This window comes from Oncorhynchus gorbuscha, linkage group LG02 (genome assembly GCF_021184085.1).
Source record: "Oncorhynchus gorbuscha isolate QuinsamMale2020 ecotype Even-year linkage group LG02, OgorEven_v1.0, whole genome shotgun sequence".
NCBI lineage: Eukaryota > Metazoa > Chordata > Actinopteri > Salmoniformes > Salmonidae > Oncorhynchus > Oncorhynchus gorbuscha.
In genome coordinates this window covers 20,399,757-20,412,791 of record NC_060174.1, presented here as the reverse complement: position 1 = coordinate 20,412,791, position 13,035 = coordinate 20,399,757, and the positions used below count along the sequence as shown (strand labels likewise).

Genomic DNA, 13,035 nt, shown 5'->3' with positions numbered 1-13,035 from the left:
GGTTCAAGTTATTTCATTATTTCATTGAAATGATTACATTGAAATGACATGAAAACAAGGTTGATTCTGCATTGGAATATGTCCGTCAGAATTTCCACATAGATCTGGTATGCAGGCACACTCACAAGACACTGAAACAGTCTTGTAATCATTTGTGAGTCAATCGAGATTTGTCATTGTTTCCAAATTCAGCTGATCAACCAATGAGAGAAGGGGCTTGCTTGCACAACACACCCATTGGCCTTCTCCTTCACAGGAAGGTGTCCACCACGACGTTCTCAGTAAAGGCAAGTGACAAGAGTGTATTGTTGTCCCTGGGGATGGCTGAGGTATACTTTTACGCCACACATCAATTCTGTAATCCCTGAAGGATCAATGCAACATATTTTCGCGTTTAAAGTATAGTTTATTAGGCCTAACGGTTTAGTTGTGGGGGGGTTTTGTACGATATATTTTATAACAAATATGACATTATGCAAGTACATTTCAAATGATATTGACACATTTTATTCAGCACCAATAGTGTCTCTGCATTTTGCAGAATCCTACACACAAAACGTATAACTTTTCGCTCTTTAGAGATAGATCGAGATATAGTTGGACATACATATATTACGATTCATAAATATTGCGGTGAAAAACGCATTGTTACTTAAAACGATGTCACTCACTGGTTCTTCTCCAGTTTGTTGCATTGTGTCTGGTAGGCCTGATTCACAGAAGAGCACAAAACTGGAGCATGAGATTGTAGACTGCATAGCTCACACACCGAGAAGCCCATTGATTAATAAACGTTTTTTATTTTTTTTATTTTACGAAAATATATATTGAAAAAAAGTTTTAAAAGGAATTAGGCTAAAGCATTGAATCTCTAAAGAAATAGCAAGTAAATCAATTTGGTGAACATACTTTAATCATGACAAGATATTATTCTGAAATGAAGGATTACAAGTGAAAGCTATAGAACAGAAATATAACATTTCCACATTTAATGCACATTGGTGAAGGCACAGAGTTGCCAACGATTTTTGTTGCAATTTTGCATTTGGAACCAGCCCACTCATTTCAGACCAATGGAGTTTGTTTATTCAAATGAGCCTCTCATAAAGACAACTTGGGGCGGCAATTGTGGCAGACTTCGTAAGAAAGTTATTAACTCTCTGATCACAGTCAGACCACGGTTTTTAACCGGAGCTGTGATACTACTGACTTATACAATTGGATCTACTACTCCTAAACCAATTTTCAAGGAACTTTTCATTCGGGACTTGACAGAGAAACCTCTAGATCAACAATAATATGGGAAAAGAAAATACCTATTTGGTCACCGTTTGGATAATTCTGGCAAATATCTGTGCATCTTTTTCAAGTACACCAGAACAAACACTTTTTGGTAAGTAAGGGATATGTCTCCTGTTTGTAGAGCTGACTTTGGCTTTGTTAGAGAGAGGTTAAATGAATACATTATTTTCCTGGGGGCTGACCAGCCATCTGGCATTACGGGCAAATGCCAGATGGGTTGGTCAAGTTTTTTGTCCACTGGGTCTGTCAATTTTTTATTTTCTTTTTCACAAAAGTATAATTATTTTGATAATAATGGGTTCCTCAAGGAAAATGGTCCAGTGTGGGGGCCTCAAGAAAAATAATGGTCTGGTGTGTTTAGAAATGCCAGGGCTGATTTCTGGTCCCAGTCCACTCCTAGTTGAATTTCTCCCATAAAATAAACACTCAAGCCACCTGGAAGGAGCATAATTGGTTGGTGCAGCCATCTCCAACTGACCCATAGTAACCCAGAAAATAGTTTATGAAGTTGTCAGACCCACCTACCCCACCCCTCAGGTATCTTTTGTTTAGGGTGCGCAGTGGGAGCTCTTTCCAACCATTGCAACAACAAAAATTGGATCCGAAAGAAAATGAGGAAGAAAATAATTATTTGCAAATTCAAGTGCAATTACAACAATACTTTGAGAACTAAAATATGTTAGCATTTTTAAAATGCAAAATAACTATTTTTCATTTGTTTTACACATTCTTGCAAATTAACACACACACATATATATATATATTACAATTATTATTAACATTATATTCGATATTTAATGTGGTCAATTGGCTTATTTGTGATTTGTTTTGTGTGAAATAGCATTACTAGAAAATGTGGAATCATGAATGAATGTTTGGTTGGTAGAAATGCAAGTGGCAAAAGGGGGCGACACTTGACTGTTAAAAAGTTTAATGATTTATTTTATCATGCTGTTAATTGATTATATCAATTGATAAACTGATAAATTCTGCAGATTGTGTTTTTGTAATTATTTTCTTCCAAGATAGTCAGTGTGTGAATATAAAAAGCTGAATTGCCACCACTTGAAAGATACAATAAAAAATACTGGAATTTGTTTCCTTGTAAAGAAATTGTAGATGCTGGATTTGGTTTGTCATGCAAATCAGAAGTACATTTTTGGTGGTGGTAAAGGGTTTGAATTTCTAGTGACTGGCTTGTGCAATCATGATTATGACAAACTCTTCACTAATATGACATCTAGAATGAGTTTCAATATGTATCTGGTTGAAAATGTAAACCATAGTATTGACTCCCCTGCATTGTGCATAATAGTAACCTGTATGCTATTCGAACAGGATTTTTGTTTAAAGCTCTAACATGCAAGATTATGCACTAGTAGTAAAGCAGGCAGCAGGTAGTGTAGCGGTTAAGAGCATTAGGCAAGTAACCAAAAGGTCACTGGTTTGAATCCCTGAGCCGACTAGTTGACAAATCTGTCGATGTGCCGTTGAGCAAGGCACTTAACACTAATTTGTCTTGTAAATTGCTCTAGATAAGAGTGCCTGCTAAATGACAAAAAACATGTCAAAATCATCACTCTATGCAGGTAACAACAACTCTACTGAATGGCTTGAGGACCTCACTGACATTGTATCCAAGTTCTCCCTGAGAACCGCTGAGGTACCAGATGATGACCTGTGCTACATTGTTCCTGGCCAGCCCTTAACCATCCCAGAGTGTGAATTCAACCCTGAGACTCAGACGTTCGTGGTTATTCATGGATGGACGGTGAAAAGCTTTGACATTCTATTATGATTGATTATCACTAAAGCATAAATTGTTTACCATCATTTGAATAAGCTGTATTGTTTATATTATGAGCGAAATAACTCAACAATAATTGTCCCTAAAAATAGATTCAGCAATGATAACTAGATGCATGATGAGAAGCCTCCCGCTGTCCCTAGTTATAACGCTCCAGTGCTCATTCATGTGTTAATGTGCTGACACTTGGCTGGTCTTCAATCAGTGCATTGAGCAGACAATGGGGGACAGGGCCACAGTGGGTCATGCCAGCCACTGACCCTAGAACTGTGTCTCTTCCAGGTCACAGGGCTATTTGAGAGCTGGGTCCCTAAGTTGGTGACAGCGCTGTATGAGAGGGAGCCCAAGGCCAACGTTATCGTGGTGGACTGGCTGACCCGGGCCCAGCAGCACTACCCTACCTCCGCCGCTTACACCAAGCTGGTGGGCAGAGACGTAGCCAAGTTCGTCAACTGGCTGCAGGTAAGTGATCTCAAGGTCACTGTGTACACATAAAATAATATAATATTAACTGGGTGGTTCGAGCCTGAATGCTGATTGGCCGAAAGCCGTGGTATATCAGACCGTATACCAGGGTTATGACAAAAACATTTTTTAAAGCTCTAATTACATTGGTAACCAGTTTAAAACAGCAATAACGCACCTGACAGTGGTAATGAGGCATTGGTAATATACCACGGCTAAGGGCTGTATCCAGGCACTCATGCTAAGGACTGCCCTTAGCCGTTGTATATTGGCTATATGCAACACCCTCTTCGGCCCTAATTGCTTAAATATAAGCTTCACAGAATGGCCTGATTTCTAACTTGAGATCAGACTTTCAGGCAGTAGTGTAAATGGGTGAGTTGAACAAAAGTTGTATCTGAAGTTTGGAATCGATCTAGTTATTCAAAATACACTGAACAAACATATAAGCGCAACATGTAAAGTGTTTATCCCATGTGTCATGAACTTAAATAAAATATCCCAGAAATGTTCCATAGTCACAAAAAGCTTATTTCTCCAAAATGTTGTGCACAAATTTGTTTACATCCATGTTAGTGAGCATTTCTCCTTTGCCAAATTAATCCATCCCCCTGACAGGTTTGGCATATCAAGAAACAGCATGACCCTTACACAGGTGCACCTTGTGCTGGGGACAATACAATTCCACTCTAAAATGTGCAGTTTTGTCATGTGGAATTTGCATGCTGACTAAAGGAATGTCCACCAGTGCTGTTGCCAGAAAATGTAATGTTAATTTCTCTACCGTAAGCCACCTCCATCGTCGTTTTAGAGAATTTGGCAGTACCGCAGACCACATGTATGGCGTCATCTGGGCGAGTGGTTTACTGATGACAACATTGTGAACAGAGTGCCCCATGGTGGCGGTGGGTTTGTAGTATAGGCAGGCATAAGCCACGGACAATGAACACAATTACATTTTATCGATGGCGATTAAAATGCACAAAGATACTGTGACGAGGTCCTAAGGCCCATTGTGAGGCAATTAAAAAATATATATATCTGTGACCAATAGATGCATATCTGTATTCCCAGTGATGTGAAATCCATAGATTAGGGCCTAATAAATGTATTTCAAATGACTGATTTCCTTACATGAACTGTAACTCAGTCAAATCTGTGAAATGAATGCGTGTTGCATTTATGTTTTTGTTCAGTATACTGTATATTATTGGTGATACAATGTTTTAGAAGTCAGAGTTGTGTTTTCCTCCTGGTTCTGATTTAGAATGCCTCATAAAGGCTTTTTACTGCCATGTTGTTGATCCGCATCATTACACAGCACATTATTGATAGAAGCGGCACATGTGAAGCATATTGTCTGCTAGAAAAATGCTTTAGGGCAAGGGAGGACACATTGGTATGATAAACCGCCTGAAATGGTTACATGTGAAAGCAGACAGTATAACTGACGTAATAGAATATACTTGAAAGGGTGTTAGCATCGCATAACCATGGCATAAGAAGTTTCACAGCTAAGTCTTTACACAGTCACACTTGACAGCCTAGGAATTAGGAATAAACCATTTTTGCTTTCCCCCCTTGTCAGAAAACACTGGACTACCCCTGGGAGAGGATACATCTGCTGGGATACAGTCTGGGGGCTCATGTAGCCGGCATCGCCGGTTTCCTCACCAACCACAAAGTCAGCAGGATCACAGGTGAGCAGACAGTCCTTCTCTGCTGAAGAGGTTTTATTGTTTGTCTATCAGTCTGTTACTACATGTACCATGGATGCAAACATACATGCACAGGCCTACATATGCAAGTTCTACCCCAATGAATTTAGCCTCAATAGTACCTGAGTTTGTCTCCATAAAGTTTACTCAACTATGAAATCTCTTTGACCTGCTTAGAATATTAAAATATTTATCCCTAAACCAGATCAGGCCCTGGAGGCAGCATACAATTAAACACCATAATCACATCCATTGAGTACATTGTGGCTTTACTTCAGTCCTGGAAGCACACTGAGGCTTTTGCCTGCATGTTCTCATGCACAGTATTACAGATGGACTGTGACTGTTCTCTCCCTCTCCTTTCTCTCTACTTCCCCCTTCTCTCTCCTTCCATCCGTCTCCCAGGTTTAGACCCAGCCGGCCCGACCTTTGAGCACGCTGACAACCAGACCACCCTGTCCCCTGATGATGCTCTCTTTGTGGACGTCCTGCACACCAACACCCGGGGCTCCCCAGACCGCAGCATCGGCATCCAGAGACCGGTGGGCCATGTGGACATCTACCCCAACGGAGGAACCTTCCAGCCAGGCTGTGACCTGCAGAACACCATGATGATGATTGCCACCACAGGCATCCATAGTACGTACTATAACTTAACACTGCAATGTAATAAAATCACACTCTGTTATTACAGTGTAGTAAATCTTCATGAGGCGTGTTTCTTTAAGTTTGAATATCTGCATCAGGTACTTTGACTCCATTAAAAGTGTCATTTTCAACGTCTTAACTTTTCTTTAAACTTTAAGTCTGAATAAGCAAATGTCACAGACATGGTTGCACAGTTAGTCCGGTGAATATATGAGAATCAGCCAGTGATTTAGTCATCATGGTCCTAATGGTCTTGTTTTATGTGGGTCCTGTGTAGATATGGACCAGATTGTGAAGTGTTCCCACGAGCGCTCCATCCACCTGTTCATCGACTCGCTGGTGAATGCAGCAGAGCATCAGACCATGGCCTACCGCTGCAGCTCCAAGGAGGCCTTCATGAAGGGAATGTGTCTCAACTGCCGCAAGAACCGTTGCAACAAGGTGGGCTACGGCGTCAACAAGGTCCGCCTGCCCCGGAGCACCAAGATGTACCTCAAGACCCGTGAGACGATGCCCTTCAAACGTAAGAGCGAGAGAGATGTAGGGGAATTACAAAGGAACAATTGGATTAATCTTTCTCACAACAGAAGGTTCATTCCCTGGCACTAGAATAGATTTTCATAAGTTAAGACTTGATGTACATTTGTTACCAAATCCTCAATGCATTGGTCCAGAAGGCTAAATGTAGTTACTGTAGTGGTGGCATGGAGCTAGGCTTAGCTCAAGCTGGCCTTGAGAGCTTTAACTGAACACCGAGTCTCTTTACCAGGCCATGTATGTTACATTAGTACAACGGGGCCCCAGTGCACATACTGTACCAGTACTAGATAACCCTGTTCAAACAGTGTGACTTCCGAAGTCTACACAAGTCCCTCTTTTATCAGTTCCTCCTGACTCCCTATCCATAAAAGATTCCATAACATATGCCCAGCCTGCGTCAATTTTTAACCCCCCTCACCCCACTATTGTAGGATTGGCACAGTCTAACACATCTGATACGTTAGTGGCATCAAGGTCAAACCAAAACAAGCAGGGGGGATAAAACAAGGTTTATGGTGCAAGCCATGAAAGTCACATTAGAGTGAGTCTATTAGTATTTCAGTAGTGGCTGTAGTTTGGTAACTTGACACCACTGCATGTGACTGCTTACAGTGTAAAGTTAGAGGATACTTTACATGCCAATTCTATTCGTTAATGTGTAATCTGAAGTTAAACATTTTCCTTCCCTTAGTCACCCTTAGTCATGGCAGTAAGCAGATCTATAATATGGGTATGTAAAGACAGGTCATAATCATGGAGGTACTACAGTTCTGTGGGAGCAGAATAAGGATCTTTAGCTTTAACTGTGGGCATCAGTGATGGGATAATGTCCACATGCCACAAACACTTCAAACAGTTGGAGAATGTGTCTCAACTGGGCACACTGCAGGTATTTGCATAGGCAAACATACTCAGGGTTTCAGACGTCTGTGTGGCGTGGTTCTAAATTAAGGTCTCCGTCATTCTTTCCACAGTTTTCCATTACCAAGTGAAGGTGCATTTCTTCAGCAGCGAGAAACTGGACTACACTGAGCAGCCCATGAAAATCTCTCTGTACGGAACCAATGATGAGAAGACAGACATTCCCTACATCATGTACGTATAGTCTGATATTAAAGAAAATATTCAAATCATTATTATTTATTTTTTATGTACTTAGTTGTCTAGAAATGCTTGATATAATTTCTAAACATATCCAAACGTACAAATATTATACACTGACATAATTAACCCCAGAGATATCACCTCGTTGCCTCTCCTCAGCTGGGTACTGTATCCAGTACAGAAGGTGAACTGACCCCCTAACCTTTGACCTGTGTGTGACCTCTCAGGCCGTTCCTGAACACTAATAGCACCGTGTCCTTCCTGCTGACCACCGACGTGGACATCGGGGAGCTGCTTATGGTCAAGCTGCGTTGGGAGAAAGACGCTTACTTCAGCTGGTCTGACTGGTGGGGTAACAGCAACTTCCACATCCGCAAAATGCGTGTCAAGGCCGGGGAGACTCAGTCCAAGTAAGTTATGATGATAATGATGAACTGAATTTTCCAATTGATGAGATGGATCAATCAAAACCCAGCAGTACTGTGGACCATATATGAATATCTTTGACACTGCACATCATCTTTCACATTGCCAGTCTTTGAAGTTGTATGATACATGTTTCAGAAGGCTTCACTGATAGTCTTTACTGTCTGACTCCAGGGTGATCTTCAGTGCTAAAGATGGAGAGTTTGCCTACCTCATCAGAGGAAAAGACGACGCAGTCTTTGTCAAATCAAAAGAGGACAACATGAGCCGGAAAGAGAAAACGTAAGAAATCTAGAACATTTTGGAAACTTTGTGAAACTTTGAATGCATAAAAATCTATCATATCCAAAGATAGGATTCAGAACTTCCTTCCTCGTTTTCTTTTGAACTTTTTTTTCTCTTCTCTCTTATCTTTAGGATGCACAGGCTCAAGATGCAGGGAAGCCTCTTTAAGAAGAACACTGCATGAAGCAGCACTTGAATACAGTCTGCACTGCAGCCCACAGCCAAAGCTGGATGAAGCCAGGGAGAACGTGCTGGAGAGAAGATAAGAGATGTTAGTCTCTGACATGTACCGTTTTCTGCCTTCCATTCTGTCATGTCATCTCCACCCCCAAGCACAATCTATATCACTTTATCCACTGTGCTGGGAGTCAGTTTATGGGCTTTTTCTTCTATTAACCGCCATCATGGAGAGTGTTACAAATGTCATTCTAAAATCAGCTTTTTCATGCTTTTGACTTTGTCTAACGTTGCTACATTATCTTTGTAATCCTTCATCTGTGTCCATGTATACAAATCACATCAATGTATTTCTAACCCTATACTGGGTAGTTCCGATTCAAACTTTTGATTCAAAGAGATTAACATAGCTTCTGCTTTTAAGAAACTTTTTGACACATTCGGTATGCACACTATAATAGTCATGTCACTAATGCCATCGTGCCTAAAAAACTAACTGCCACCACCACAGGGACCAAAGATGGTGACACTGTCTCCTGAGTTGAATATTACAGTGATCCGTGTACATGGCTTTTCAATCAGTGTTATACAGTATATATGAGTTGTTGTAGATTAATTCCCTGCTTGTTCTTTGTGTGCATTTGGTTATTGTGTTTGGCAGGGGTCACTTTAAGGGCGTTAATCCAGGTCAGTCAATTTGATCATTCAACAACTAGTCAAACTGGATTGTTGTGTTTAGATTAATATTTAATTGGCCACTTGACTTGAGAAGATAGAGGTCACAAGCAGAAGTTAGCATTTCCTGAAAAAGTTTATAACTTCCTTTATAGGTCAAAAATTATGTGGAAACAATTACCTTAACCCTATTGGTCAATCATGCCCTTTTGAAAGGTCAAACAAAATGCTACACTAAATACAGAACATATCTGTGAGCCTTTGCAAACATTGGTGGACAGCCCTACATAATAGCCATAATGCATCCCAATAATGTTTCATATTCTATTTATTGAATGTACCTGTATATATTTGTATATTAAGCTGTAATATATTTGGGCAAGTTTCCATTGCCGTCTTTGTTTTTATAGATTCATCTTTGTGATTTTACACGTGTGGCTTTGGACAGACTGATCAAATTGGTCTCCATGCCAGCTGATGAGTACATTTACTTTTATGAACTGAAATGCAGTGCACTGTATGAAGGAAAATCATGATACTTTAATAAAGTGAGTACATTATACATCTGGGTATTATTGGATTTATTACTCCCCCTGATCTACATATTGTGTTCTTGAATTCCTTAAATCTTGTTCTAACCCTATAACATGTAACTAGATACAACATGTAGCTATTCTTAGGACATTATTAAAATCTCTGTCAACATCACTCAATAGTGTATAATTGTTGGCAATACATAATTTACAAGACTGACAATATAAGCATATAGTCGGCAGGTAGTCTAGTGGTTCGAGGCAAACCAACAGCCGGAGGGTTGCCAGTTCGAATCCCGGGTCTGATGGGAAAAATCTGGCAGTAAGTGAGCTGGCAACTGGAATCTGGTATCAAACCCTAGATGCCATTGCCTGCCATTGTGCCCTTGAGCAAGGCACTTAACCCAAACAACAACAGCCCCCCTGGGCCCAGTGTGGCAGCCCCACACACCGCTCCAAAACTTTATAAGTACAGTATGTGTGTCTTTAGGAGGGGTTGTGTTAAAAGCGGAACTCAAATTTTGATTGGACCTTGAGTACAATTGACCAAAAAAGCATTCTTAATCTCTTGATGTAATCACATGCTGAACCTAGTGCCATCAATATAGAGGCAGTTGTCATTCACATGTTTTATCAATATTTGCAAACAAGCATAAGAGAAATAACACTAATATAATTTGATGTGGATGGCTACTGTTGTAATAGTAGTGTTATTACTCCTGTGCTTAACACACAGTGGACTCATTGTGCCTAATCTGACACCCGCAGCTCATTAAACCTTACGTCTGACATGTGCTAGTAGCACAACATCCACATTAGAGCCTATCATCAGTACCCTAAAATACCAAAACAAGTTACCCCACACATAGTGGCAATACAGCAGAGAAATAGTTTTGGACCTCAAATTCCTGAGTTGGAAATACATGGTAGAATTCCATGAAAACAGTGAGGTTATTGGGTAAATATTGGAATTTGGACCATCCAAAAAATAAGGAAACATGATAGGATAGATATTTTCCCATAACTCACTACTGTGAGTACTGTACAAAACAACATGAGATAGATGACACATTGTTAACATTTTGCTTTAAATCAGTCATTAATACAAATTTTTCATGGAATAAGAAGATATATCTTGAAAGTATGTGGAAAAACATGGAAACCATCTGGTAAATGACAGTCAGATTGAGGAATGACACTGATGTGTTTAAGCAATCCGGTCTGCCTGTGTTCCCTCAGGGGTGATGGGTCTAAGTATGTACTGGACAGAGATAGGGTTAGGAAACCTCTTCCCTCCCTTGAGGTCATTGAAATATTTCCTTATTGTGTTTTTGTGTTTGTGTACGACTGTAAACCCCTACAAAGATGTGGTTAAAACCTTACTTTTCACTGAACTTATTGTCCCCAGAATGCCTCTCTAAGATGTTATTGTCATTTTTCCATTGGAGTTCTTATGAAAAGCTCCCAAAAAAAGCAAACAACGTGAGACAATGTTTGCAGTGAAGATGTAATAGTTCTGAATAATTTTACAGATGTTCCTAATGGGAAAATATCCACTTCTGGCTCATTTAGCTACATAACACACTATACATCACAACCATGATAAATAAACTAGGATATCTTTACACATGGTAAGAACTTCCTGAAGCCATTAGAACCACACATGTCATTCTTAAAAAGAACCCTGGAAAAAGCAGTCCAGAACAATTTATCACTTCCAAAACTTTGGACAGCAGTTGGCTTCCAAACCACACCAATTTACTGGCTCTTGCAGATCTCCACAGTACAGCTTGCCAACATTATCTCATCAAAACAAACTACGTCACCATAACACTGAATGAGATGCTTCCCTCCAAAATCGAATCAGCTTCCCTCCAGAATTGCAGCACCGTAGCAATGGGGAGTGATTGCATCTGTTTTTATACTACTGCTGTTCCTTCTTTACAGGGAAACTCGGTCAAGTTCCTAGAAAAGCAACATTAGATTGGATGACAACTGGAACGCTACAAGAGCTGCTTTTTCTGGGGGGAGCAGCAGGGGATGTGTGTGTTGAATCTGGCAACAGTACAATAAGACAACTGCTGTGGGGATTTTCCCCCCTTTGTCCCACTTGTTCCATAACAACAGCGACAAATACCAGCATCAGAGCCCAACGTTGTTTCTCATTCTGAGCGACCAGGGGCCTCTGATAGGTTTGTCAGGGCGTCCCCTCTGGACTTTCCCTTGGCGCTTGACAACAATGGTCCACCATAGAGGCTAGACACACTTGCCATGTGCACATTCTTGAAGGAAAGCATGTGACCTTGGCAGGTGACATTATTCTTAGTCCTACGTACACACTTGTGCACTGCTTAGATAATGGAAACACAGGACTGGTCCAACAGACCTCTGAGGCTGACCAACCACAATTCACACGGACTCCAGATCCCTACTGACTGATACAGTATGTCAAATGTTGAGAAGATCAACGGTCTTAAGTGAGGAAGCGGGTTAAAATCAAACTAGGCCTATGTCATGCTGATTGGTTGTAGACCTATTCCTCCCATAGTACAACCAGTGGGTATCCCAGCATAAAGAGTCAAACACCAACTAACTAAAAGCATGCATTTGTTCATTTGTTATTAATCTCCCACAGAGATCACATGATAGTTAGGCTACATCTCTGAATGTACCTAAGCAAATGATCAAACTAAACATCCAATTGAAATTGGCTTTGAAACAGAAAGCAAGTTTGGATAAGCTCAAATGCTAGAATGTTAGAAAGCAGGGGAGAAATGTTGTTGAAGCGATCTTGCATCATTACTAGAACACAATTTATACGTAAGTCAAGGGGCTATGAATGTATAACATGGTGAATGGTGGCTAGGGTAAGAGGCTGGGGGAAAGGGGGTAGCGGTGTGGTTGGTTAGGATTGGACTATGATTTATACTGGCCCATCTGGGCTCCTCCACTCAGAGCAGTCTTCTGGAACTAAAGACAGTAATGTTGATGACATCACAGGTTTCAAACATTGCTTCTCATAACATGATGTTCCACTTTAGTTGTGCACCTAAACCCCACATAGCTCACTTAACACATACCTGCTCAGTCCCCTCAAGCAGACCTAATGTGGGCTGAGGTTCCCCTTGCATGGAAAAACGCCATAAAATCCTCTGCACTGTGATATGTTGTAAAGGGAAAAAAACATGATCATATGTCCAATAGGAATGGCGTCATGTTGTCATAAATCAATTGACAAAATAACTCAAACCCAGCTAGTACATTTGGTTCCTTGGAAGTTGTGGGAACGTGTGTTTTTGGTTTCCATTTCCTGTGGGAACGAAGCCATATGTTTCCTGAATGGTGAAACTGATTT

At 40.6% G+C, this 13,035-nt stretch overlaps 2 protein-coding genes across 2 annotated transcripts in view; both read left to right on the top strand.

The window, feature by feature from the left end:
* Positions 1 to 1,135: 1,135 nt before the first annotated feature.
* LOC123998873 (lipoprotein lipase-like) lies at positions 1,136 to 9,709 on the top strand. The gene is made up of 10 exons (XM_046304098.1): positions 1,136 to 1,393; positions 2,892 to 3,073; positions 3,392 to 3,571; positions 5,163 to 5,274; positions 5,698 to 5,931; positions 6,218 to 6,463; positions 7,455 to 7,575; positions 7,812 to 7,994; positions 8,185 to 8,292; positions 8,428 to 9,709. Exons 1-10 carry the CDS (start codon positions 1,300 to 1,302, stop codon positions 8,477 to 8,479), a joined length of 1,512 nt encoding a protein of 503 aa, XP_046160054.1. The 5' UTR covers positions 1,136 to 1,299; the 3' UTR covers positions 8,480 to 9,709.
* A 2,826-nt stretch (positions 9,710 to 12,535) lies between these two features.
* LOC123989645 (lipoprotein lipase) overlaps positions 12,536 to 13,035 on the top strand; it is a 7,319-nt gene continuing 6,819 nt past the window's right edge. The window contains 1 exon segment of the mRNA XM_046290739.1: positions 12,536 to 12,547. Coding sequence (XP_046146695.1) covers positions 12,536 to 12,547 — 12 coding nt within the window.